Consider the following 25,133-nt stretch of genomic DNA (forward strand, 5'->3'; position numbering starts at 1 on the left):
CTCTTTCATTTTCGTTTTCATTTCACTCCTTCGCACCCCCCACCCTTTTCCATATCCCACCCGTGTAATGAGCTGACACACAGGAAGCTCTAATCCCCAACACAATACTACCCCCTCCCACTCAAGCCCCCCCAGGATCTCTCCAGAGTGACTGGAGGCAGGATTGGTGAAAGTTCGGGGGGGACCTGGCCCAGCTGTCCCCAAAAGGGCTGTCTTTCATCCACCATAGTTTTTAGACTACATGGCAACCGGTCGTCAAGAGAAAGAACGTCCAGGGGAAGCGAGTGGAACAAAGAGGTTGAGATCCCCGTGTTTCTCAATCACATGTTGATCAGTCACTTCAATACACATTCATCAATGCAACACACTTAATCATCCTCAGTGAAAAGACACAATCACACGCAAAATGAGTAAAGGAATTTGCAAACGCAGAACCCAATGGAAAGACAACCGTCAAAGGTACCTTTTCAGCCCATTTAAGTTTTTATGACGGCTACTGCGTTTGGCCACAAGAGGTCGCCATGCTCCTTATGTGCAGTGTGTACGTGTGATCCTAAAATCATTCAGTGCACAAACATACAGTATTAAATTCTGTTTTATCCGGAAATCCAACTGAGACTGTTGGTCCTCTGTGAAGATGACGACAAACAAACTTTCAATCGAACCGAGTGGCAATAATTATGTGAAAGAACCCCCCCCCAGTTAGATACATGTTATAATCTCATTAAAAGTCACTCAGGAAACACAAAGACAGTTAGTTGTGACTGCCCCCCGACCCCCAGCACCACCCACCCACCCCAGCCCGCCACACGCCCTTCCTCAGCAGAAAGCACGAGTGCATAAAAAGGCTCAAGTGCACGAGGAAGAGGAAGCAAGCAGAGGAAGAGGACACATCAGCTCAGCACATAGCAACAACACAACACTTGTTGAGCCATCTGCAAGGACACTGGACAAGGTAAGCTTTCAAAGGGATCATTTGATCACCTTTGCCTCTCTCAATCCCAACAATGAAAGTGACATCTATTTTTAGACTAGAAATGAATCCCGAGAGCCATCAATGACGGGGATTGATCTGTCTTTGTTTCTCTGATAAAGAGCCAAGGCAGAATCTAACCTTGAGTAGGTGGACTTATCAGCGCCTTCTTTGGACCTTGCTCCCACGCGTATGTGGAGAGGCCACTTTGATCGCTAGCAAAGAAAGTCCTGGGCTGCGCCTCTTCTCCTCGTCAAAGGTAACAGCTTCTCCTAAAGCAACGAACGCACCGTAAAGACAACTTCTCCTCTCCCGGGACTTTTTTTTATTCGCTCGTCGTTTGTGATTGTTAAAAGAATGCTCGTGGAGACAAAAGAGCAAGCTTAAATCATATGTGCAGAGGCGTGTTTTTACAATGTGCTTACTTTTGCAATCTTCATCCATTCAGGGACTGGAAATGCTAAGAACGAGGACAATATTTTAGATTGCAGGGTGAAGAACAGCCTGACTCGGCATCAAGCTCCATTTGTATTTCCTGGAGCTGTTGATAATGAACTTTGGAAAACATGTGAGTAGTCAGCATGCTGACACTGTCAAAGTGTTTACGATTTGAGAAAGAAAAAAAAAAAAAAAAACACCGCCGGCAGCTGAAAGCTCTGAGCAAGGCCCTGTGCGGTCGGTCCCCATGCTTGACGGCATCTTTTTATGTCAACTTGGGTTTTTCTCCACAGATGGCAGGAGACCATTTGAGATAGCCAGAGACATTTCGGAGAGCCATTTGGCTTGGCCTGGTTCAGATCCTAACCAGACTGCAGAATTTAAAAAAAAAAAAAAAAGTGCGAGCCAAACACAGACAGGATGTCCTTTAGTCCGCTTCCATCAGAAGAGCCCTCCAACGGCCGCCCCCCGTCGGTCAAGGCCGAAAAATCTCAGGAGTCCATGAAGCTGAAAAAGGAGATCTCCCTTGTCAACGGGGTTTGCTTGATCGTGGGCAACATGATCGGCTCGGGCATCTTCGTGTCCCCCAAGGGCGTCCTCATCCACAGCGCTTCCTACGGCCTGTCCCTGGTGGTGTGGACGGTCGGCGGTATCTTCTCTGTCTTCGGCGCGCTGTGCTACGCTGAGCTGGGGACCACCATCACTAAATCGGGGGCTTCCTACGCGTACATTCTGGAGGCTTTCGGGGGCTTCCTAGCTTTCATCCGCCTTTGGACATCGCTGCTTATCATCGAGCCGACCAGCCAAGCCGTCATTGCCATCACCTTCTCCAACTACATGGTGCAACCCATCTTCCCCACCTGCATAGCGCCCTACGTGGCCAACCGGCTGCTGGCGGCCGCTTGCATCTGTAAGTAGACCCTCGCCCGTCCCGTTGCACAGAAGTGAAACCGCTCTGGAAGAAGGAAGTCTGCTGAGGGACTGCATGTTCCCGTTTAACAATCCTGCTACTAGTCACGCTCTTTGCTCTGTTTGCCGTGGGAACGGCAAGAAGCTGTTCTTTGGTCAGCGGCTGGCTGACCTTTCGCAGTTGACAGAAAAGAGCAACGCTGACGCATTGACCAAAGTATTAAGAAACACACATGTGACATGCTCGCTAAGCAAAAACGTGCCAACGCTTGGGCAACCAGAGGCCTAGACAACCTGAGGCCCAGAAGCAAAGCCAGAACTTGTAGCGGAAGTCACTCAGATAAGCCTTCATAATGCCGTCACTTGGCAAGTGATGAGAACTTGCGCATCTTTAAAGCGTTTTTATCACATTCACGCACACACGCGCGCAAAGCGATAAGGATAGCTGATTGCTTCGAGTTAAAGTCCTTACTGAGCTGAGACTCTGACCCCAACTGCTCGTCATACAAACTGAGGGAAAAAAAAACCTTTGGGTCCAAGATGTTAAAATACAACTGAGACCAATAGGGTTTTTTTTTTCGTTTTATGATTGCTCCAATGCCACTTTGGTGAGATTCTCAGACCAAATCCCAAATCGGAAGCTTTGTGTGACGATCTGGCTCACTTTGGCAATGTGATACAAGACACAAAAAGCCACCTGCCAATTGTGAGTTCCAAAAAAGCAATCACAAATGTGAAAACTAACGGAGCAGCTTCCCAGCAGCATGTGAGCAACCAAGTCGCGACTCCCGCCTTGTGAAATGCGATCCGAGCGCTTTCTTTCTTTTCTCTAGCAACACGCCTTAGCTTAGCTCTCAGATGACCTCGGTGTAGCGCTTGTTGTCTTTGAGCCCCCTTCCTGCCGAGTTCCGAATTATTTTGATCCGGGAGCTGTCAATATTCTGGAAGATGATCGAGGTGGTGCGGACCCTTGGTGGCCGGCGTGTTTTGGTCTTTCAGGAGGGTTGCCGAGGACAGGGAGCGAAAGGGAGGACGAGATTTTTGAATGTATGTGCTGTACTCGGTTGTTTCCTGCGCGCTCCAGTCAGCAGCAGTGTTTCCTAGCGCAGCGCAAACGTCAGCAAAGGATGGAGCTTGTTGAGAGATTTGAGGGTGTGCATGTGTGCTGTGGCAATATAACATCCCCCCCCAAAAAATGCATTTTGTATCTCCGCAGGTTTGTTAACCTTTGTCAACTGTGCCTATGTGAAATGGGGAACCAGAGTTCAAGACTTCTTCACCTACGCCAAAGTCATTGCCCTCATTGCGGTCATCATCACAGGCCTGGTCAAGATCTTCCAAGGTTCTTAGAAGATGGACGATGATTGATCGTCAGCACGGTGGTCATCGAACCTAATTTTGCACTTTTGGTAGGTCATACACAGAACTTTGAGGGCCTCTTCGATGGATCGTCTCAGGATCCTGGAGACATCGCTTTGGCTCTCTACTCTGCTTTGTTCTCCTACTCCGGATGGGACACGCTCAACTTTGTCACAGAGGAGATCAAGAACCCAGAAAGGTACATGAAGAAAATCTGTCAGAGGGGTTTTACAAAAGAGACAGCTAAGAAGATGACCAATCAGGGCTGTTGTTAGAGGCAGAAACTAAAAGTCACACCGTTAGGGGAACTGTTTCTGAAGATGTATGGTAGATTTGAATTTTGGTTGTCATCCATACAAGAGAGACAATTTGACAGAATTAGAGTTGCCTCGAGACAGAACCGTGGGGGACGCCAGAGGGCGATTGAAATGACCCCAAGTCAACAAAAGATGGGCCAAAAATGGCAGGTTGACGTGTGAGGTGAGTGGGGACACACACACACACACACATTAAATGACCCAAGATGTGTGCTATTGCCTTGCAGAAATCTGCCACTGGCCATCGCTATTTCCATGCCCATCGTGACGGTTATCTACATTTTGACAAACGTGGCCTATTATGCCATTCTGCCCATGAACGCCATCTTGGATAGCGACGCCGTCGCTGTGGTGAGTGCGCGAGCAAAGAATCACTGTCTGCCCAATAATCTTGGTCATCATGCTTGCTATGACGTGTCCACCCGCAGACGTTTGCGGACCAAGTGTTTGGTGTGATGAACTGGACCATTCCCTTGGCAGTGGCTCTGTCCTGCTTCGGAGGACTCAACGCTTCCATCCTGGCGTCCTCTCGGTGAATACAAAGACACAGCTCATTGTCCCGCCGTCCGTTCCTGTGATCCATATTCCGTTTTGTTGTTGTCATGCGTATGAAGGCTGTTCTTCGTGGGCTCCAGAGAAGGGCACCTGCCCGACAACCTGTGTATGATCCATGTGCACCGCTACACGCCCATCCCGGCGCTGCTTTTCAACGTTGGTCACCTCCACTGCACTTTTGCCCTCCATTGTTGCATTCTCGGCTTTTCATGTTCTTCTTCTCCCCGCAGGGCATCATGGCGCTCATCTACTTGTGTGTGGAGGACGTCTTCAGGCTCATTAACTACTACAGCTTCAGCTACTGGTTCTTTGTGGGCCTTTCCATTCTGGGGCAACTGTACCTGCGCTGGAAGCAGCCAGACAGGAAAAGGCCGCTGAAGGTAGGAACCAGTTGAAAGGCCGTTTCCCAAAAGCTATCCCATCGCTAAGTGCCTTTCCCTTGCAGCTCAGCCTCGTCTATCCCATCATTTTCTGCCTGCTCAGCATCTTCCTGGTAGTGGTGCCCCTGTACAGTGACACCGTCAATTCCTTGATTGGCATCGGCATCGCACTGTCTGGTGTACCCGTTTACTTCCTCTGCTGCTACACTCCTGCCCACAAGAGGCCCGCGTGGTTACGGAGCATCATTGGTAAGCAAATATGACCGCAAACATGAAATATTAGCATACAAAAAGCATCACATAGGGGAACAGTCAGTTAAATCTTTGCTGTGTCAAGAAAAGAACAGTTTTTCCTTGTCACAACTTAACACAGATGAAAGATAACACTCCTTTCACAAATGGGTGTGCTTCTTTCTAACCCAGCTTCTGTTCATGTTTTTTCAGCTCAGTCCGGAGTGCTCATCCAGAAGGTGTGCTTCTCGGTTTTAACAGAAATGGACGTCGATCATGATGATTGAAAACGCACACACCAACACACACGTACACAGCTCTTGTGATGAAAATGGGTTTTCGAGGAGATTTAAGTGTGGCATCACATGATGGGAGAGATTTATTTTTAAATGGACTGCTTTTTTGAGATGACAATTATTATATGTTACTCCAACCACTGTTCTTCATGGTCTTTCGAACATTGAGAGTGCTGGTGGAGCTATTTATAATAAAACAATGAGAAAGGATTTGTGTCAATGCTTTTTCCATTTTAATGTAAATAGAATTCATACAGTGACAATATTTATCAATAAATATGCACACGACACACTTCATCCCATCGTGTCCTTCCACGGCCTTGTCTTGGTTGCGCTCTTTGTATCTTTGGCGGCAGGGATCTGCTGTAGAGGATTGTGGGTAAATGTTTGCCTCAGTGGACCTGAGAAAGAAAGAAAAATAATAAAATAAAATTAAGGGGCTGGTCAATTATGGGCAAAATAACCATCACAATTATTATGATAAATAATGTCATCACAGTTACTGATCAGAATTATTCATTATGTTATGGAAAACGTGTTTTTTTTTTTTTACTACTTTTACAACACTTAGGTTGTTTGCAAATTAATGTAAAAATTGTACTACGAATAAATGTTTAAAAAATATATAAAATCTAACCAAGAATTAACATTTTACCAGAAAAAAATATATACTAAAACAAATTGCATTTAAAAAAAAAAAATCAAGACAATGATGTCGACCCCTTTGGAGAATCGAGTTCCTCACCGTGATGCGTCATTTCCAGTTTTTGCTGTACTTTCTTCTCTCGACGCGACTTGCTTTCATCAGTCAATGGGGACTTCGTTTTTATACAAGCAGCTTCGTAAAGCCTTGAGCATGTGTTTGCCCACAAGTGCTTGGCTGACTATCGGTTAAAGTGCTTCAATCGACACGCAGCAGAGCCTGCATTAATATTACAGACAGTCGGGATAATTTAATGGTGGCAGCCAAAATTGTGATCCCCATGAAAATTGGACACACCGAACCTTGATTGACGTCCAGCTAGCAAAAGCTTGAGTTCCATATGACTTCAATCACACAGTGAAGGTAAGTCAATCACTTATTTTAGAAGATGTAAACTATACTGTATACATGAGCACTTCTAGAATTGGCATCAGTCCATCTTAAACCCACAAAAAAACTTTTGATTTGATGGAGCACTTTTTTTTGTCCACAGTCATTTTCATCGTTTTCATTTACGACATTTTGATACTTTTACACGTGCAAAAAGGTCATTTCACTTTGGTCAAATGAACCGCAACGGACAGGAAACACACATCATTCCAGAAACAAACACAAATGTTATTGTTGACCATGGATGTCCATTAAGTACCTCTAAGTAGCTTGCGTTGGTAGCTCTCGTGGCGGTGAAGAATATATACCGTGGCTAAAGCCCGAAATATTTTATGCTACTGATATAGCACCCAGTCAATGACAGTGAATGACTTTAAAAATAATAACATTGCACTTATGCAAGGGACATCAATAGATACTGTGCAAACAAAGAATTTTACATTTGTAAATTGTCCTTTTATAAGTAGCACACATAAGTAGCATGTTGTGAACACTTGAGTTGAGACAGAGCAATTAAATGCTCTTCCACTCGAGTGCACACTTGTTTCCATTCACGCAACAAACAAAGTCAAGACACACCAAAGTCGATTGGTAAAATGAGACGAGTAAGCGAACCACAATTCCAATACAGAATACCTTTGGTGTTTTGGGCTGAATTGAGGTCGCGAAAGATACGGCACAAGCAAGCCTACTCGACAAAAAACTTCCCTTGGTGTGTGTGTGTGTGTGTGTGTGTGAGAACATTTGAAGGTCTCAGGTCACTTACCTTTCGCAGCGAGGTCCAGATGATTTTTGATGCGTCTCTCTCGCTCTTCCAGCTGCTGAGCCAGCTGCGCGTTCTTCCATCCTGGAGGGCACAGAGGAAACATTTTAACAGGTCTGACATCAGAGTGGAGCACAGCCTCTGGTCTTTTCTTAAAAAAGGGAACCAGCAGCCTAGTCTGCCAACCTAGACACATCATACCTGATGTTCTTGCGAAGTTGCAGATTTCAACCACTGGGAGTAAAGATAAACGTCCTTGGAAAAATACATTCCCAAGTAAAGGGCAGATACTCAACACTTATGGTACGAGCAAACTTAAACTACGCTAAAAGTAGATGGCAGCAGGGAAGACCTCGACATCTGCGTCTACATCTACATCACGACATCCCCAAAATGAGTTGTGAGTTTAGTCACGGAACCAGTTAGCATCCTACATCTCACATTTGAACCGACCTTTCTTCATGCTGGCGATGAAGCCGTCATTTTGAGGCAGCGCCGAGGCCGGGTGCTTGATCTTCTCGGGGATGGACAGCTTGTCTCGGACCAGCGGGTGTCTGAGCAACGCCACTTGAGCCAAGGAGAAGCAGTTGGAGGTGAGCCAGTAGGTGAACACGGCCTGAAGCCACAATGGAGGGAGGGGATCGCCCTTCATTTTTCGCCCAGGTGCAAAGACGAGAAAGGTGATAATGTCAATGATGACCTCACCGTGGGGAAGTTGATGGTGAGCGGGAGGATGACGAAGGGCATGATCCGGAACACGGTCTTCATGGCACGCAGGTTGGGGTTGTCCACGCCCGACTCGGCGCCCAGCTAAGCGCAACAGAGCACATGCTGACGGTTTGGATGTAACAAGAAGCCTCGAGGATACGCATCAGGGACTCGTACCTCCAGAATGAAGAACATGGTTCCCGTGACAGCCAAAGGCAGGACATAGAAGGGATCGGCCATCGTTAAATCCGGAAACCACAGCGCGCCTCCTGTCTGCATGCTCGGCACTGGCAAGTACGACATCTGCCTTAGCGCCATGAAAAATGAGATGAAGATGGGAGCCTGGGGAGAAGGACAAACATCAGCCAGACAGACCCAAAAAAAAAAATAACACCTTCATACTGTGGAGGATACAAACCTTCCAGAACAAACACTGACCTGCACCAGAGGAACCAAGAAGCCGCGGAGGGGGTTGACGTCATGCTTCTTCTGGAACAAGGTGAGGTCGGTGTACGCTTTGGCGACTGCAAAGGACCAGCGTGAAGGTCAGCGAGCGCAAACGCAAGAGGAACGAACCCGAGGGGAGCCGAGCGCTGCTGCGCTTACATTCAAACTTGTTCCCGCTGTTTTTGGCCTCCGTCATCCTGGTGTTAAGTCGGCTCATCTCGGGCATGACATTGTTGAGTTTGGCCGCCTCCCGCTGGCCCTTCACGATGACGGGAAAGATGGCCAGGCGAGCCACCACCGTCCCTGATGACACACAAACAGTCCACCTTAGATCAATCACATTCTTAACTGGCGCGTGAGTGAAGTCCTTGCTGCCCTCTACTGGTTCATGTACTTTTCAAAGGGACCTTTTTATCAAGCCCTGAAGCGGGTGAGTTTTTACTGTGCCCACATGTACATTTCAGCGTAGTTCAATTTACTCCGTTCAATGGACATTTTCAGCCAAAGACCTTGCAGCAGTACTTCCAATGATGTGCTGTTGTTGCGGTTGCTTACCGATAACGATGGCCGCCCACCAGGGCAGCCCCACATCCATGTGCGCGAACTCCAGCAGGTTCTGGATGACACCCACCGGGGTGTGGCCAGCCAAGCCTAGGTCGATCAGACGGGCTTCCGGATCGGCAGCTCGCAGGACCTCCGCTCCATCCGCCGTCGCCTGCGTCAGCAACAGGGCAGCATTGTCTCCCGTTGCCACGGAAACAGGCCCAATTGGAACCTGGAAGCACCGACCAAATGTAAGATAACACATCTACCAATTTGTCACACTTTAGATGTTCTACTGACCTGTTCGGGGATCGCTTGCTGAAGGACGCTGGTGCTGTCGGCCGCCACCACAGGGTCACCCTCACTCAGTATCTGAGTCTGGCAAAAACAAAGAACGCTGTTCAAATAGTTGCGTGGCTTCTGAGACCTCCTGAGTTCAACAGCTTGCATACAGACCTGGGAGCTGTTGTATCTCACGGCCATACAGAGCAGCAGCTTCTCATGGCGCCGCCTGCGCAGCATAGATGTGGTGCCGGCGGACCAACTGTTTGAGTCAAATGCCGTGTGCACATGAGACCTCTGGAGCCAGCGCTAGTTTGATAGGGAGACGGAGCAACAGGCAAAGTTAAGCAGGAGCTAGGTTGGTGTTTCGCAAACATTCTCAGAAAATTCATAGGGTCAAAGGTTATAAATATTGCTCCCACATCTGGAAAACCTTAAAGTTTCAAATCAACAGCAACTGGTGATATTCACTTTATAAAGTGCCCCCCAAAAATTCTGGTGTGACTTCTGAGTTAGAAATTGGTACAATGGTGAGAGGAGAGCGCTTAACGGTCAGGATTTCACATGTAAACATGCTCGGTCGGATTCGAATTTGCTTAGGTCACAGACTAGTTTGTTGTAACTGTGACTGATTTGGAATTTCTCTAACTTTACCGTTTGTTGAGGTTAACCGGTCTAATAATATTACAACCGGAGAAACCGCGTTCATAGTTCTCCTCAATACAGTCGTCCGTCGTGTTCGGTTGAGTAAAGTCTGCTGTCTTGATGCTCTTGTCAAAGTCACAATCCGATGTGGTGATGCTAGCTGGCTAGCCAGCTGGAATGACCCTTTCGGCCGTTTTCTAGCTCTGGGAATGAAACCTAAAGTAGGAGACGGAGGGGAAACATACGTGCTTCCAAATGTCCGACCACGTTTGCCTGCCCGCGTTCGGTCTCGCAGTTTGAGTGAGGACAAAACGTCCCACGAGACAAGCCGGAGTCAGGCCATTCCTCATGGCTGCCATCTTGACACAGGAAATGATATAACTACGGAAACCCAAAAGGAAGCCGGTGGAGATTTTTTTATTTTTTATTACGTTAACTATTATTGAGCGACCGAATCACAAATTGACAATAAGTTGTAAATTTAGAGCATAGACCAATAGTTTAAAACGGATTTGGTTTGGTAATTGAATAGGTTTACTCATGCAAATTATCTGCAAGTTTCCCCCAAAAAATTTACCAGGTTGGAATGACGAATATTTTTTTATATTTATAATAAAGACTCCATAATCAAGACTCCAGCGAGGCGAATTGAATTGCACGATCATAAATTATATTTGCTGAAGAAAGCGCTAGTTGGCTAGCGACATAATCTTCAACAGTCGTCTAACTCAAAAAGCTTTTGGGTCTTCTTATTTAGGCGGACACTGCTCAACAGTAGGCAATTAAAAGCCATGTAAAAAGTAAAATACTGGAATATGTTCGTAATTTCAAGTGACGCTATCGGAGATGGTTGGGACGCTTTCACCGGAAATATGCGTGACGTCACGAGCAATACGGGAAGTCAGTCTGAATTGTGTTTTGCGTTTTACTATTAAACGAGTCAGATTGATTTGCAGCCTTGAGCGCAGTCGAATCGACATGAAACCGCCGCCTCGCACGCGCAAACCGGTTCGCAACCTGAACCCGGACCCCAAGCCTTGCCGAACCAAGCGAGCCTGCGCGTGGTCCAGAAAGGAGCAGCGAAGGCTGCTGGACGCCCTGAAGAGGCAGAGCTCCTCCCGCGACGGAGGCACGCTGGAGAACATCGACTATAGTCTGCTCAAGACGGATGTCCCTTCTCGCTCCGATTGCGAGGTTCGTTACTCTTCAGTCTTCCGAACAGTTGTTCTGACACAGTCGAACATGGCGTCGGGACTGTCGTGTCACCTGCACATATGAATTTATTCGTGGGTTCTTTTGCCAATTTATCCACACGTTCCCTAATCACCATGAATGACGTCATTATTGTCGCACAGTTACAACCTCGCGGGTGGGAAATTTTGGGAAATACAAACCTTGCACTACATCAGTTTAATCTTTGACGCTACAATCTCGTGACAAAAATCAAACCCTTGGAACGGAATAATAATAATAATTTAAAAAAAAAAACATTCTATGGGTGCAATGTATCATCAGCTAAATTTCCAGTGACGGTTGTTCACGCCTGTGTGTTGTGGGGCACTATATGGCCAAGTCAGTCATTCTTTACAAGTGTCTCAACACTGGTTTGGTCTTCTTAGATCCGGTCTGTGGTGGAACGCCTCCAGAACAAGGTGATCTCTGGCGCTATCCTGCAGCTGAAGACCAGAACATTGGCAAAGAAGAAGGCGACGGTGCCCATCCAGATGTGGACTCGTCTGGCCCAGGCCGTGTCTGGGAGCTTCAACGGACCACTTTCCAAGGCTTTCGCTCAGGTGCCGTGGGCCAAATGATGCTCAAATGTGTGTACGTGTTGCTCACCAAAGTTTTCTTGCCAGAAGATGTGGACCGTGGCATCCACGGAGCCTCACACTCTCAGGAACAGTCAACTGCCCCAGCTCGATGCAGCGATGAGCAACGACAGAACCGTCTGTCTGAGTGCTGCTGTTGGACCCACGCCGGGCGAAGGTATGGACCAGGATGCAGACAGGGATTGGGAGCAAATGTCTCAACACATTTGGCTCTTTGCCTTTGTCCAAGTGCTGGTAAAAAGTCCAGCTGCTGCCAGTGCGGGTCCGACGGCCTCCCCTGCAGTCCCAGTTGAGCAGCTGAGTCTTTCGAGTCTAACCACCTCTGAGGACTTCGCGGTGGACTTTGAGAGGATTTACAATTACCTGAGTGGCCTTCACAAGTCAGAGGACGAGTGCGAGCTCACGGCCATGGGTGAGTTCAGGGCGAGTCCATTTCAATTGGTCCTTTTTTTTTTTTTTTTAATTTTAGTAAACAAGTTGGCTCTGTACTTGTACTTTTACCAGTCTATTTACGCTCTTGTCATGTTCTTTAGAGAGCGCCGTGGTCTTGGACTTGGTGATGTCTCTCCCAGAAGAATTGAGTCTCCTCCCCTGCCAAAGTTTGCACAGACATCTCATCCAGGTGGAGTCACTCCAACAAGAAGACCAGCACCGAGGAGACAGACCACTGACTAATTGCAGCCCTGCTCTCCGTTCCGCAGGCCCACCAGAACTTGTCCGAAGCAAAGGACTCCGAGAAGGCGCGACAAGTTCTGACGGAGCTTCAGAAGCAGCAGCGAGGACGCGATCCAGAGCCTCAACAAAACGTCGCAAATGCCGCCAAAGGGGAAACATTGTGGAGGGGCGAATCAAAGTGGATGGGACTCTGTCCCCCTCTCAACCCATTCATGATTCCAATGGAACTGCTGAAGAGAAGATAGGACTTCATATTGCTTTTAGGCCCACGACATTTCCATTGGGTGTAAATTCACTCTTGTATTACTGTTGATTCTTGGCTCTAATAAAACCACTTACTCAAAGGGCCAATCTTTCCCGATGCTGCACGTCTGGTGAATGGACAAAGAGTTTTAGTGATCCTTGCCAATGCATTGAATGAATGTCAAAGCAGGATCATTATCGTAATCCGTACGATGATACGTCGTGTTTTTTTTTTAATCTTCCCCACAACCAATACTGCTGATGGTCAAACTGAGCTGCTAATGTGCTGGGGAACCTGTTTTTGATTATATACTACAGCAAAATTTGAACAAGGCGTGGTGAAAGACGCTGCAGCTAACTCAAAATAAGGCGTAGAGCACTTTTATTGCTTTATGACATTTGGCCATCGCCTAAGCATGATTGTGTAAACTGGCAGTCACTCATTTAACAACAAAAATTCCAATATGACTGGAACCAATCTGACTTCCTTATTGGAGAGGGCCTCAACCAAGCAGGCATAACGTTGCCAATGACGCATCGGAAAGCAAAGGCTTGCTTTTGTTTGTTTTTTATCACTTGTCATAAAATGCCGCCAGAGTGTCCAGGTGTAAGAGGGCAGAGTGCAACGGCGTGGCAATACGGCACATTTGTTCGGCTTTATCTTCTTATCGGTGACAAAGCTTTTTCCACTTTGATTGTGTGGGTGGAGGAAAAACCAAGTGTTGTGAGACATCTTGCCAAAGTCCACGCAGCTCACACCTTGTGCCATTCATCAGCGTCGACCGTGATGTAAAGTAACGCTCATGGCGTCGCTCTCTATCGTGATTGTAGCTGCGCTACTTGTCGGACTGTCTTCTGCCAATGGTAAGCTTGAGGTCATGTTTGTTCTCTGTTAATTTCGAGTTGGGCGTCCAACGCGATCAAGTAAAAGGCTGTTTAGGGCCCCAAACATTATGAAACAGACGTATGCTGTATTACATCTCGTCGTGTGGATTTTCACAATAAGAGTAAAGAGGACTTGAAACCGCTCTTTTTGTTTGGGGGCGGTATACGATTAGCAATCAATTATATATATTAATATGAGCGTTCAAACCAATATTCTGCACAGTTATACCCAATCCTCTTGAACGCGATGACATTCAATACAAATCCAACAACAGGAATCGTCCACATCAAAGGTGTCATGTTATGTGGTCCATGAAGACAGATATTTGCATAGACTTTGTATCATTACTAAAATTACCAATTGTCTTCACTTTAAAAAAAATTAGCCATATTACCATTTGTCTTTTTAAAATATTTGAACAGTTTTTTACCAGTCTCTGATTTCAAAGCTCGTTATTGATCAATTTGTTTTATAGCCTACACTGTATATACACCGAAGACGTTGACAATCATAACGGCCCTCCGAGGGAAACTATGATTATGATGCGGCCCGTGACAAAAAAAGCGTTTGACACCCCTGGTCTACATACATCAGTTAAAAATGGACAAAAACACGCTAAGATTGTCTTTTGGAAAATGATGTACTGCTCTTGTGTATGTTTCAAGATTAAGATGGAGATTCTTGCTCATTGCCAATAAAGCCTCATACTAAGTAGCTCACATTTGTAAAGCTTCCCCCATGAAGTATCACTGCTGCATTTCCTGGTATACTGTAATACGAGGATACTGGAAGAAACAGGAAGCCTCTGTTGTGTGGCAAATGTATCGATGCTTTGTTTCATGAATGCAAAATTCAATTAATACTACTGCTCACTTCCTAAATAATATGTTGACTTCCATTTCCTCATCCTACAGACCCCTTCAATGTCCTAGAATCTAATGTTTCAGACAGTACAGTGACACCAGAGACAAGCGATCCAGCCACTACCGAGCAGGTCCAGACCACAAGCCCAGCCAGTCCGGCCACAACCGAGCAGGTCCAGACCACGGGCCCGGCCAGTCCGGCCACTACCGAGCAGGTCCAGACCACGGGCCCAGCCAGTCCGGCAACAACCGAGCAGGTCCAGACCACAGGCCCAGCAAGTCCACCCACAACCGAGCAGGTCCAGACCACGGGCCTGGCCAGTCAGGCCACTACTGAGCAAGTCCAGACCACGGGCCCAGCCAGTCCGGCCACAACCGAGCAGGTCCAAACCACGGGCCCAGCAAGTCCGGCCACAACCGAGCAGGTCCAGACCACAGGTCCGGCCAGTCCGGCCACTACCGAGCAGGTCCAGACCACGGGCCCGGCCAGTCCTGCCACAACCGAGCAGGTCCAGACCACGGGCCCGGCCAGTCCGGCCACAACCGAGCAGGTCCAGACCACGGGCCCAGCCAGTCCGGCCACTACCGAGCAGGTCCAGACCACGGGCCCAGCCAGTCCGGCCACAACCGAGCAGGTCCAGACCACGGGCCCGGCCAGTCCGGCCACTACCGAGCAGGTCCAGACCACGGGCCCAGCCAGTCCGGCAACAACCGAGCAGGTCCAGACCACAGGCCCAGCAAGTCCACCCACAACCGAGCAGGTCCAGACCACGGGCCTGGCCAGTCAGGCCACTACTGAGCAAGTCCAGACCACGGGCCCAGCCAGTCCGGCCACAACCGAGCAGGTCCAAACCACGGGCCCAGCAAGTCCGGCCACAACCGAGCAGGTCCAGACCACAGGTCCGGCCAGTCCGGCCACTACCGAGCAGGTCCAGACCACGGGCCCGGCCAGTCCGGCAACAACCGAGCAGGTCCAGACCACGGGCCCGGCCAGTCCGGCCACTACCGAGCAGGTCCAGACCACGGACCTGGCCAGTCCGGCCACAACCGAGCAGGTCCAGACCACGGGCCCGGCCAGTCCGGCCACAACCGAGCAGATCCAGACCACGGGCCCGGCCAGTCCGGCCACTACCGAGCAGGTGCAGACTACGGGCCCAGCCAGTCCGGCCACAACCGAGCAGGTCCAGACCACGGGCCCGGCCAGTCCGGCTACTACCGAGCAGGTGCAGACCACGGGCCCAGCCAGTCCGGCCACTACCGAGCAGGTGCAGACCACAGGCCCAGCTAGTCCGGCCACAACCGAGCAGGTCCAGACCACAGGCCCGGCCAGTCCGGCCACAACCGAGCAGGTCCAGACCACGGGCCCGGCCAGTCCGGCCACAACCGAGCAGGTCCAGACCACGGGCCCAGCCAGTCCGGCAACAACCGAGCAGGTCCAGACCACGGGCCCAGCCAGTCCGGCCACAACCGAGCAGGTCCAGACCACGGGCCCGGCCAGTCCGGCCACTACCGAGCAGGTGCAGACCACGGGCCCAGCCAGTCCGGCCACTACCGAGCAGGTCCAGACCACGGGCCCGGCCAGTCCGGCCACAACCGAGCAGGTCCAGACCACAGGCCCGGCCAGTCCGGCCACAACCGAGCAGGTCCAGACCACGGGCCCGGCCAGTCCGGCCACAACCGAGCAGGTCCAGACCACGGGCCCAGCCAGTCCGGCCACTACCGAGCAGGTCCAGACCACGGGCCCGGCCAGTCCGGCCACTACCGAGCAGGTGCAGACCACGGGCCCAGCCAGTCCGGCCACAACCGAGCAGGTCCAGACCACGGGCCCAGCCAGTCCGGCCACAACCGAGCAGGTCCAGACCACAGGCCCGGCCAGTCCTGCCACAACCGAGCAGGTCCAGACCACGGGCCCGGCCAGTCCGGCCACAACCGAGCAGGTCCAGACCACGGGCCCGGCCAGTCCGGCCACAACCGAGCAGGTCCAGACCACGGGCCCGGCCAGTCCGGCCACAACCGAGCAGGTCCCGACCACGGGCCCGGCCAATCCGGCTACTACTGAGCAGGTCCAGACCACGGGCCCGGCCAGTCCGGCCACTACCGAGCAGGTGCAGACTACAGGTCCGGCCAGTCCAGCCACTACCGAGCAGGTCCAGACCACAGGCCCGGCCAGTCCGGCCACAACCGAGCAGGTCCAGACCACGGGCCCAGCCAGTCCGGCCACAACCGAGCAGGTCAAGACCACAGGCCCAGCCAGTCCGGCCACAACCGAGCAGGTCCCGACCACAGGTCCAGGCAGTCCGGCCACTACTGAGCAGGTCCAGACCACGGGCCCGGCCAGTCCAGCCACTACCGAGCAGGTGCAGACCACGGGCCCAGCCAGTCCGGCCACAACCGAGCAGGTCCAGACCACGGGCCCGGCCAGTCCGGCCACAACCGAGCAGGTCAAGACCACAGGCCCAGCCAGTCCGGCCACAACCGAGCAGGTCCAGACCACAGGTCCAGCCAGTCTGGCCACTACTGAGCAGGTCCAGACCACGGGCCCGGCCAGTCCGGCCACTACCGAGCAGGTGCAGACCACGGGCCTAGCCAGTCCGGCCACAACCGAGCAGGTCCAGACCACGGGCCCGGCCAGTCCGGCCACAACCGAGCAGGTCCCGACCACGGGCCCGGCCAGTCCGGCTACTACCGAGCAGGTCCGGACCACGGGCCCGGCTAGTCCGGCCACTACCGAGCAGGTGCAGACCACGGGCCCGGCCAGTCCAGCCACTACCGAGCAGGTCCAGACCACAGGCCCGGCCAGTCCGGCCACAACCGAGCAGGTCCAGACCACGGGCCCAGCCAGTCCGGCCACTACTGAGCAGGTCCAGACCACGGGCCCAGCCAGTCCGGCCACTACCGAGCAGGTGCAGACCACAGGCCCAGCCAGTCCGGCCACAACCGAGCAGGTCCAGACCACAGGCCCGGCCAGTCCGGCCACAACCGAGCAGGTCCAGACCACGGGCCCGGCCAGTCCGGCCACAACCGAGCAGGTTCAGACCACGGGCCCAGCCAGTCCGGCCACTACCGAGCAGGTCCAGACCACGGGCCCGGCCAGTCCGGCCACTACCGAGCAGGTGCAGACCACGGGCCCAGCCAGTCCGGCCACTACCGAGCAGGTGCAGACCACGGGCCCAGCCAGTCCGGCCACTACCGAGCAGGTGCAGACCACAGGCCCAGCCAGTCCGGCCACAACCGAGCAGGTCCAGACCACAGGTCCAGCCAGTCCGGCTACTACTGAGCAGGTCCAGACCACGGGCCCGGCTAGTCCGGCCACTACCGAGCAGGTGCAGACCACGGGCCCGGCCAGTCCAGCCACTACCGAGCAGGTCCAGACCACAGGCCCGGCCAGTCCGGCCACAACCGAGCAGGTCCAGACCACGGGCCCAGCCAGTCCGGCCACTACTGAGCAGGTCCAGACCACGGGCCCAGCCAGTCCGGCCACTACCGAGCAGGTGCAGACCACAGGCCCAGCCAGTCCGGCCACAACCGAGCAGGTCCAGACCACAGGCCCGGCCAGTCCGGCCACAACCGAGCAGGTCCAGACCACGGGCCCGGCCAGTCCGGCCACAACCGAGCAGGTCCAGACCACGGGCCCAGCCAGTCCGGCCACTACCGAGCAGGTCCAGACCACGGGCCCGGCCAGTCCGGCCACAACCGAGCAGGTCCAGACCACGGGCCCAGCCAGTCCGGCCACTACCGAGCAGGTGCAGACCACAGGCCCAGCCAGTCCGGCCACAACCGAGCAGGTCCAGACCACAGGTCCAGCCAGTCCGGCTACTACTGAGCAGGTCCAGACCACGGGCCCGGCCAGTCCGGCCACTACCGAGCAGGTGCAGACTACAGGTCCAGCCAGTCCAGCCACTACCGAGCAGGTCCAGACCACAGGCCCGGCCAGTCCGGCCACAACCGAGCAGGTCCAGACCACGGGCCCGGCCAGTCCGGCCACAACCGAGCAGGTCCAGACCACGGGCCCAGCCAGTCCGGCCACTACCGAGCAGGTCCAGACCACGGGCCCGGCCAGTCCGGCCACAACCGAGCAGGTCCAGACCACGGGCCCAGCCAGTCCGGCCACTACCGAGCAGGTGCAGACCACAGGCCCAGCCAGTCCGGCCACAACCGAGCAGGTCCAGACCACAGGTCCAGCCAGTCCGGCTACTACTGAGCAGGTCCAGACCACGGGCCCGGCCAGTCCGGCCACTACCGAGCAGGTGCAGACTACAGGTCCAGCCAGTCCAGCCACTACTGAGCAGGTCCAGACCACAGGCCCGGCCAGTCCGGCCACAACCGAGAAGGTCCCGACCACGGGCCCGGCCAGTCCGGCTACTACCGAGCAGGTCCAGACCACGGGCCCGGCTAGTCCGGCCACTACCGAGCAGGTGCAGACCACGGGCCCGGCCAGTCCAGCCACTACCGAGCAGGTCCAGACCACAGGCCCGGCCAGTCCGGCCACAACCGAGCAGGTCCAGACCACGGGCCCAGCCAGTCCGGCCACAACCGAGCAGGTCCAGACCACGGGCCCGGCCAGTCCGGCCACTACTGAGCAGGTGCAGACCACAGGCCCAGCCAGTCCGGCCACAACCGAGCAGGTCCAGACCACGGGCCCGGCCAGTCCGGCCACAACCGAGCAGGTCCAGACCACGGGCCCGGCCAGTCCGGCCACAACCGAGCAGGTCCAGACCACGGGCCCGGCCAGTCCGGCCACAACCGAGCAGGTCCCGACCACGGGCCCGGCCAATCCGGCTACTACTGAGCAGGTCCAGACCACGGGCCCGGCCAGTCCGGCCACTACCGAGCAGGTGCAGACTACAGGTCCAGCCAGTCCAGCCACTACTGAGCAGGTCCAGACCACAGGCCCGGCCAGTCCGGCCACTACTGAGCAGGTGCAGACCACGGGCCCGGCCAGTCCGGCCACTACTGAGCAGGTGCAGACCACAGGCCCAGCCAGTCCAGCCACAACCGAGCAGGTCCAGACCACTGGCCCGGCCAGTCCGGCCACAACCGAGCAGGTCCAGACCACGGGCCCGGCCAGTCCGGCCACAACCGAGCAGGTCCAGACCACGGGCCCGGCCAGTCCGGCCACAACCGAGCAGGTCCCGACCACGGGCCCGGCCAATCCGGCTACTACTGAGCAGGTCCAGACCACGGGCCCGGCCAGTCCGGCTACTACTGAGCAGGTCCAGACCACGGGCCCGGCCAGTCCGGCCACTACCGAGCAGGTGCAGACTACAGGTCCAGCCAGTCCAGCCACTACTGAGCAGGTCCAGACCACAGGCCCGGCCAGTCCGGCCACTACCGAGGAGGTGCAGACCACGGGCCCGGCCAGTCCGGCCACTACTGAGCAGGTCCAGACCACGGGCCCGGCCAGTCCGGCCACTACCGAGCAGGTGCAGACCACGGGCCCAGCCAGTCCGGCCACAACCGAGCAGGTCCAGACCACGGGCCCGGCCAGTCCGGCCACAACCGAGCAGGTCCAGACCACGGGCCCGGCCAGTCCGGCCACAACCGAGCAGGTCCAGACCACGGGCCCGGCCAGTCCGGCCACAACCGAGCAGGTCCCGACCACGGGCCCGGCCAGTCCGGCTACTACTGAGCAGGTCCAGACCACGGGCCCGGCTAGTCCGGCCACTACCGAGCAGATGCAGACCACGGGCCCGGCCAGTCCAGCCACTACCGAGCAGGTCCAGACCACAGGCCCGGCCAGTCCGGCAACAACCGAGCAGGTCCAGACCACGGGCCCGGCCAGTCCGGCCACTACCGAGCAGGTCCAGACCACGGGCCCAGCCAGTCCGGCCACTACCGAGCAGGTCCAGACCACGGGCCCAGCCAGTCCGGCCACTACCGAGCAGGTCCAGACCACTGGCCCGGCCAGTCCGGCCACTACCGAGCAGGTCCAGACCACGGGCCCGGCCAGTCCGGCCACAACCGAGCAGGTCCTGACCACGGGCCCAACCAGTGCGGCGACTACTGACCAGGTCGAGACCACCAACCCAGCGAGTACGGCAACACCAGACCCTTCAGCAACCAGTCCAGGATCACCATCACCAACACCTTTTGAGCCCTCATCGGATCCCACAACAGTGGCTCCAACAACATCAGAGTTCCTTCAATGCCAAAACGGAGGAACATTTGATGGAAGCAAATGCCTTTGTACCAGTGGGTTCAATGGAAAGCTTTGCCAGTTCGTGGAGGAAAGTGTGGAGTTAGGTATGTGCTAACCCGTCAACAACATGCTTGCCGTCTGCTACTATGGTTTGCCCTAATTGCGTTTTTTGTACCGTAGAGAACGTTGAGCAGTTGGTGAAAATTCAAGTGGTAATCGACCAGGAATATAATCCCAATTACGACAACTTGAGCTCGACGGAGTACTTGGTCTTTGTTAAAGACTTTAAGGATAAGGTGAACATGTTTTTTTTTTTGCTTGACATGATGATGATGTGCTTTGTAGTCACAATTTGACTACCCGTTCAGTTTGTAATGTTCCACAACGACTGAGTTTTGCTTAAAGTCGAGTTGATTTGCTTATCTGAGATCATGTTGAGAAAACATTTGCGCCAAGAGCAAAGATGCAAAAAGTTTCAAAACTTAACTGAAGAAAGTGAAGCTGCAGCAGTCAGCGCCTCAGCCAATGAACTCTAAAGATACAATTTTGTTTCAATAGTTCAATCATTTGTGATGACTGTTACTCCATTGTTACTATTTCAGATGGAAGACTTTTACAGAAGATCTAACCTATCAAACTTTGAGAGACTAGTGGTAACCAAAGTGAGGTAATTGTGGTCCACGCAAATTGTATTCTTGTCCTGCGATCAGGCCAATGTCTAAATCTTTGTGATTTGTTTTTCTCAGCCCGGCGGCTTTGCCAGGTTTGGTGAGACGTTCGTCTTCTGGAGTGGAGCAGGTAAAGCCAATCAACCGACTTACACTTTGGATATCACATCGACCTTTGTGGATAAGAACAATACTCCATCTTATTATCTTTATTGCAGCGCAGACTAGTTGTTGATGCCATGACCGCCGGCAGAGTCACACAAAGACCACCAGGGTAATTGGACAACGGAAAAACACATGTCACACAAAACAAAAACAACTTAGTTGCCATTTTCCACTTCCCGTATGGTCATACGGACTCCAACAACAATGCTACCAACGCTAAACATGAAAAAGTCGTTAGTAACACAATTTCTTCCCACGAGATGTCATGCATTTTTTATTCCGCATTGTCGGTAAAGAAAGCCTTCCTCAAATTCAAGACTATCGTCTAATCGTGTAATTGTGTTTCAGCATCAACGTCAGCCACGATGTGGTTTTGATTATTCCAAACAACGGCGACTTTGAGAGCCAATACGAGACGCAAGTGAATGCTGTCAATGAGACTTTGGCAAATCTTGTTACGTGCACAACAGGTGGGCTGCAACACTGTGTACGAGGTACAGTCAGAGTTGACTATTCGAATTGGAGACCCCTGGGACTTGTGCTGGTTGCTGAAGATGATTGCCCCTTTAACTCACAAAGCTTCTTCACCACACTACAACAAACTTCAGGGAACCAAGTCCTAGGCGACACACCCACCACAGCTATCGTTAGAGGAACTCCAAAACGATTTTAGACTTTCACTCGTAAAAGCCTTTTGGGTACAAAGTGAAACAAATCAACTAGTTGGGTCACTTGGTAAGGTTTGCAGTTTACCGACAAGGACTATGATCTCTTATTCGTCCTGCACTCGCTATTCAAATGATTCTGAAGATGGTTCTGGTCTCTCGAACGTGAAAGTGTCTTCACATAAGTTCTGTTGTGAATTTATACTGGAGGAATGAAGCGGACAAATCTTGGACAAATGACGCACTGAGTCATATAAACACTTCCATTTTCAGGTTGTCCCTTCAATGTGACAACGCAACCGACTGTAACCGCAACTGAAGTGGATCCGAAAAGTAAGTATATTTCAGTCAATGGCGAGCGAGTGTGATCCAATGATCGACTCTTCCCTCGTCTTCTCCCTGTAGCCTTTTGTATGTCATACGTGAAGGATCCGGACCTGGCCCGGCACTACAGGGCCGTGACCCACAACAATACCCTGGTGTGCGTCACTCGATGCCATGCCAACTATGACCTCGACAAGCTCACCTGCTACAACGGTGGCGCGTGCAGGGTTTTCAAGGATGTCGGCGCCGTTTGCGAGTCAGTCCTGTTGGAGCCTTTCATTTGCCTTCATTGTCGACGCTCGCAGAATACTGTTCCTATAATCTCAGTTGCATGTTTTCAGATGTAAGGCTTTGGACGCCACATGGTACTTGGGCTCTAACTGTGGGCTGCCTATCAAACGTGTGGCCTTCTACGCCGGTTTGGTGGTCACTCTGGCTTGTCTCGTGGTCACCGTGTCAGGCTTGATCGCATACGTGATCATCAACAGAAAAGAGCAAATGAGGTAAGGTGGGCCAAAACTACTACACTGGTAATATTTGTGTGTGAAATCATCAGCAATTTTCACACAATTTATTCACAAATTGCACTCCAGTTTCTGCACGTTATATTGGACTTCAAATTGACTAAAAATTGTGTTAATTACCACCTTCCAGGAAAAAAGACGTGAAAAAGAAGCTGGTGAACAAATGGCTGAACGACGAATTTGAGTGGTCCCGATCTGATAAACTTTCGACAGACACGTTAAATGCCGGTAAGAAAGTCATTTCCATTTTAACCTTAGCATAGCAATTCATCTCAGTGACTCCTCCTAGCTTAATGCTAACATATAACGCAACACTTAACATACGTAACAAAACACAAAAGACAGAAAATGACAACACGTAGATGTGAAGCTAATTGTAAACCTCCAAAGAATTTTCTCCTAACTTTTTACATGTGGAGCGCCAACTTATATAAACAGTGCACAGCAATATTCACTGTATTCCCTCTATGGCGGGAAGAACAATTAGTTGGCGACCTTCGCTGCCATGTCCTCTTAATCAATTGGGGAAACTTTTTAGCGCCACGGACCGGTTACGTATCATTAATATTTTTGCGGACCGGCCTTTATAACAAATATAACGAACAAATATAAACCGCATAAAAATAAAACTCACCTTTACGTTGAATTATTGGAAGCTTGTTTCACAGAAATCTTCACCAATAGTGAGGTTTCTTCGCCTTAGCAATACGGTTAGCCACTAAGAATGATTCTCTCAGTGAACTCACATTTGTTGATGTGGTTGTGCTGGCCTTCAGTAATGGCTTCTATCCTTCTTCCTTACGTCTTTTTCTTTCAGAAAAATTCCAAAGGTTTGTCTTGTGCCGAAGCAGTTTTGAAGGCTTCATTGCCTCGTTAGCTAGCCTGTCGACACATATACAGAGCGGGTTTAGCGTGTCAGAGTCACCTGTTGCGATAAATCCATATTTTAAGTAGGACTCCAGAAATGTTCTTTTAAACACAGCTTTCCTTTACTTAGAAGTCGTAGCCTCTTCTTCTTCCGTTTCCTCATTGGGCATTTTTCCCTTTCCGAAGAAACTTTCCAGACATCTATGCCTCTTGCTAATTTTTGCTAGCTTCGCGGTCTCGACCGGGGTGACGTCACGTGACCGGGACGAGCGTCGGGAGACACAGATGCGCCGACGGATGTAATTAGGAGAGACTCGCCAATTGTTTTTATTTTTCAAAATAAATTCTTACTCATTTTTTGCTAGCTTTAAGGTTCGACTGGGGGGGGGGGGGGGGGGGGACATGTCACGTGACCAGGACGAGCGTCTTGACCTGAATTAATTGATCGTCGATGAAAAAATCGTCTTTCTGTGCGGCTTGGCGGCCCGGTACCAAGTGACACGCGGACTGGTCCGCGGCCCGGTGGTTGGGGACCACTGCTCTTACTGATGCTGCGTGTCTTCCAGTTGGCACGTTGTGTCACATTGCGGTTCTAGACTGAAAGCGAAATAAAAATAACATGAGCTTGCATTTTTTCAGGACACCTGAACCCGTCGTTCCCCTACGACGCGCCACCGCGGTCGCCGCATACTCGCCAGCACACCGACTACAGACAGTCGGGCCGGTCCAGCCCGGCCGTGAGCATGTACAGGCTGGACGGAGCGGCCCGCGGGTATGACGCCTCGATTCAGCACAACGGATTCCCCCCCTCCGATCAGGTGGTCAGTCAGAGGAATTTTCCGTCCGTTTGTCTGCATGTCGGTGACTGCTTGTGAGACGTTGCTGTGTTGTGCGCTCGTCTAGCAGATGAGGATCCACAGGCCGCAGATCAGGTCGTCGTGGGACGTCTGACCGCCACCGGCGTTCTTTCAATAACAAGCACCTTAACGAGCCATCGGGAGCAACAACGCTTTTCATCTTCGGGAGTTAATTTATTGGATCGCTTTTCTTATAATGTCGTGAGAAATTAATGATTGTCTTTAAATTCTATTTGCCAGTCAAGTAGTAACAAAAAAAAACATTGTGATCATTGCTTTGTACACCATTCACGTTACGCCTTAGTTGTATTTACGCATCAAGTGTTATTTTGTTTAAATTAACCAAACGTTCGTATGCACCAATCAATGTTTGGCATTCTTTGCTGCATTAAACACGATTGCAATTATGAATTAGTCTCCACAATAGGCCCACGCACCAATTGGAAGGCCCATCGTCACACGATGGTGACAATATTGTTGTTGGCGTCT

At 51.9% G+C, this 25,133-nt stretch overlaps 5 protein-coding genes across 8 annotated transcripts; 4 read left to right on the forward strand and 1 right to left on the reverse strand.

Annotated features, from left to right (window-relative positions):
• The first annotated feature begins 803 nt into the window (after positions 1–803).
• On the forward strand, positions 804–5,668 carry slc7a7 (solute carrier family 7 member 7). The gene is made up of 12 exons (XM_049761361.1): positions 804–955; positions 1,096–1,232; positions 1,422–1,541; positions 1,705–2,321; positions 3,537–3,662; positions 3,734–3,878; positions 4,224–4,347; positions 4,425–4,528; positions 4,611–4,707; positions 4,782–4,931; positions 4,997–5,180; positions 5,376–5,668. Exons 4-12 carry the CDS (start codon positions 1,832–1,834, stop codon positions 5,447–5,449), a joined length of 1,494 nt encoding a protein of 497 aa, XP_049617318.1. The 5' UTR covers positions 804–955; positions 1,096–1,232; positions 1,422–1,541; positions 1,705–1,831; the 3' UTR covers positions 5,450–5,668.
• oxa1l (OXA1L mitochondrial inner membrane protein) lies at positions 5,669–23,829 on the reverse strand. Of its 3 annotated transcripts, none has more exons than XM_049761496.2 (11): positions 23,667–23,829; positions 9,469–9,603; positions 9,313–9,390; positions 9,025–9,244; positions 8,629–8,772; positions 8,461–8,546; positions 8,200–8,364; positions 8,020–8,124; positions 7,768–7,930; positions 7,318–7,398; positions 5,669–5,859 (listed from the first exon to the last, which is right to left on the reverse strand). In XM_049761496.2, the coding sequence occupies exons 2-11, from the start codon at positions 9,532–9,534 to the stop codon at positions 5,753–5,755; spliced, it is 1,215 nt and encodes a 404-aa protein (XP_049617453.1). In that variant the 5' UTR covers positions 9,535–9,603; positions 23,667–23,829; the 3' UTR covers positions 5,669–5,752. The 3 variants fall into 3 exon arrangements, with proteins under 3 accessions (XP_049617453.1, XP_049617450.1, XP_049617441.1); XM_049761493.1 differs by lacking the exon at positions 23,667–23,829 and adding an exon at positions 23,555–23,573; XM_049761484.2 differs by lacking the exon at positions 23,667–23,829 and adding an exon at positions 10,185–10,344.
• On the forward strand, positions 10,797–12,798 carry snapc2 (small nuclear RNA activating complex, polypeptide 2). 2 transcript variants are annotated; one of them, XM_049761600.2, is made up of 6 exons: positions 10,798–11,133; positions 11,559–11,732; positions 11,799–11,925; positions 11,998–12,180; positions 12,302–12,390; positions 12,470–12,798. In XM_049761600.2, the coding sequence occupies exons 1-6, from the start codon at positions 10,918–10,920 to the stop codon at positions 12,686–12,688; spliced, it is 1,008 nt and encodes a 335-aa protein (XP_049617557.1). In that variant the 5' UTR covers positions 10,798–10,917; the 3' UTR covers positions 12,689–12,798. The 2 variants fall into 2 exon arrangements, with proteins under 2 accessions (XP_049617548.1, XP_049617557.1); XM_049761591.2 differs by having other exon boundaries at positions 10,797–11,133; positions 12,302–12,798.
• LOC137840375 (mucin-2-like) lies at positions 13,490–19,812 on the forward strand. Its single transcript, XM_068651585.1, has 13 exons — positions 13,490–13,550; positions 14,487–14,608; positions 14,651–14,902; positions 15,113–15,364; positions 15,497–15,784; positions 16,247–17,422; positions 17,507–17,758; positions 17,843–18,010; positions 18,095–18,388; positions 18,473–18,808; positions 18,977–19,102; positions 19,145–19,703; positions 19,775–19,812. Exons 1-13 carry the CDS (start codon positions 13,490–13,492, stop codon positions 19,810–19,812), a joined length of 3,924 nt encoding a protein of 1,307 aa, XP_068507686.1.
• Positions 20,194–25,055, forward strand: LOC125987824 (uncharacterized). The gene is made up of 12 exons (XM_049752341.2): positions 20,194–20,678; positions 20,755–20,870; positions 21,177–21,241; positions 21,321–21,372; positions 21,461–21,516; positions 21,756–21,877; positions 22,346–22,405; positions 22,478–22,652; positions 22,738–22,899; positions 23,051–23,148; positions 24,427–24,608; positions 24,691–25,055. The coding sequence occupies exons 3-12, from the start codon at positions 21,177–21,179 to the stop codon at positions 24,736–24,738; spliced, it is 1,020 nt and encodes a 339-aa protein (XP_049608298.2). The 5' UTR covers positions 20,194–20,678; positions 20,755–20,870; the 3' UTR covers positions 24,739–25,055.
• The last annotated feature ends 78 nt before the right edge of the window (positions 25,056–25,133 follow it).

This window comes from Syngnathus scovelli, chromosome 1, assembly GCF_024217435.2.
Source record: "Syngnathus scovelli strain Florida chromosome 1, RoL_Ssco_1.2, whole genome shotgun sequence".
NCBI lineage: Eukaryota > Metazoa > Chordata > Actinopteri > Syngnathiformes > Syngnathidae > Syngnathus > Syngnathus scovelli.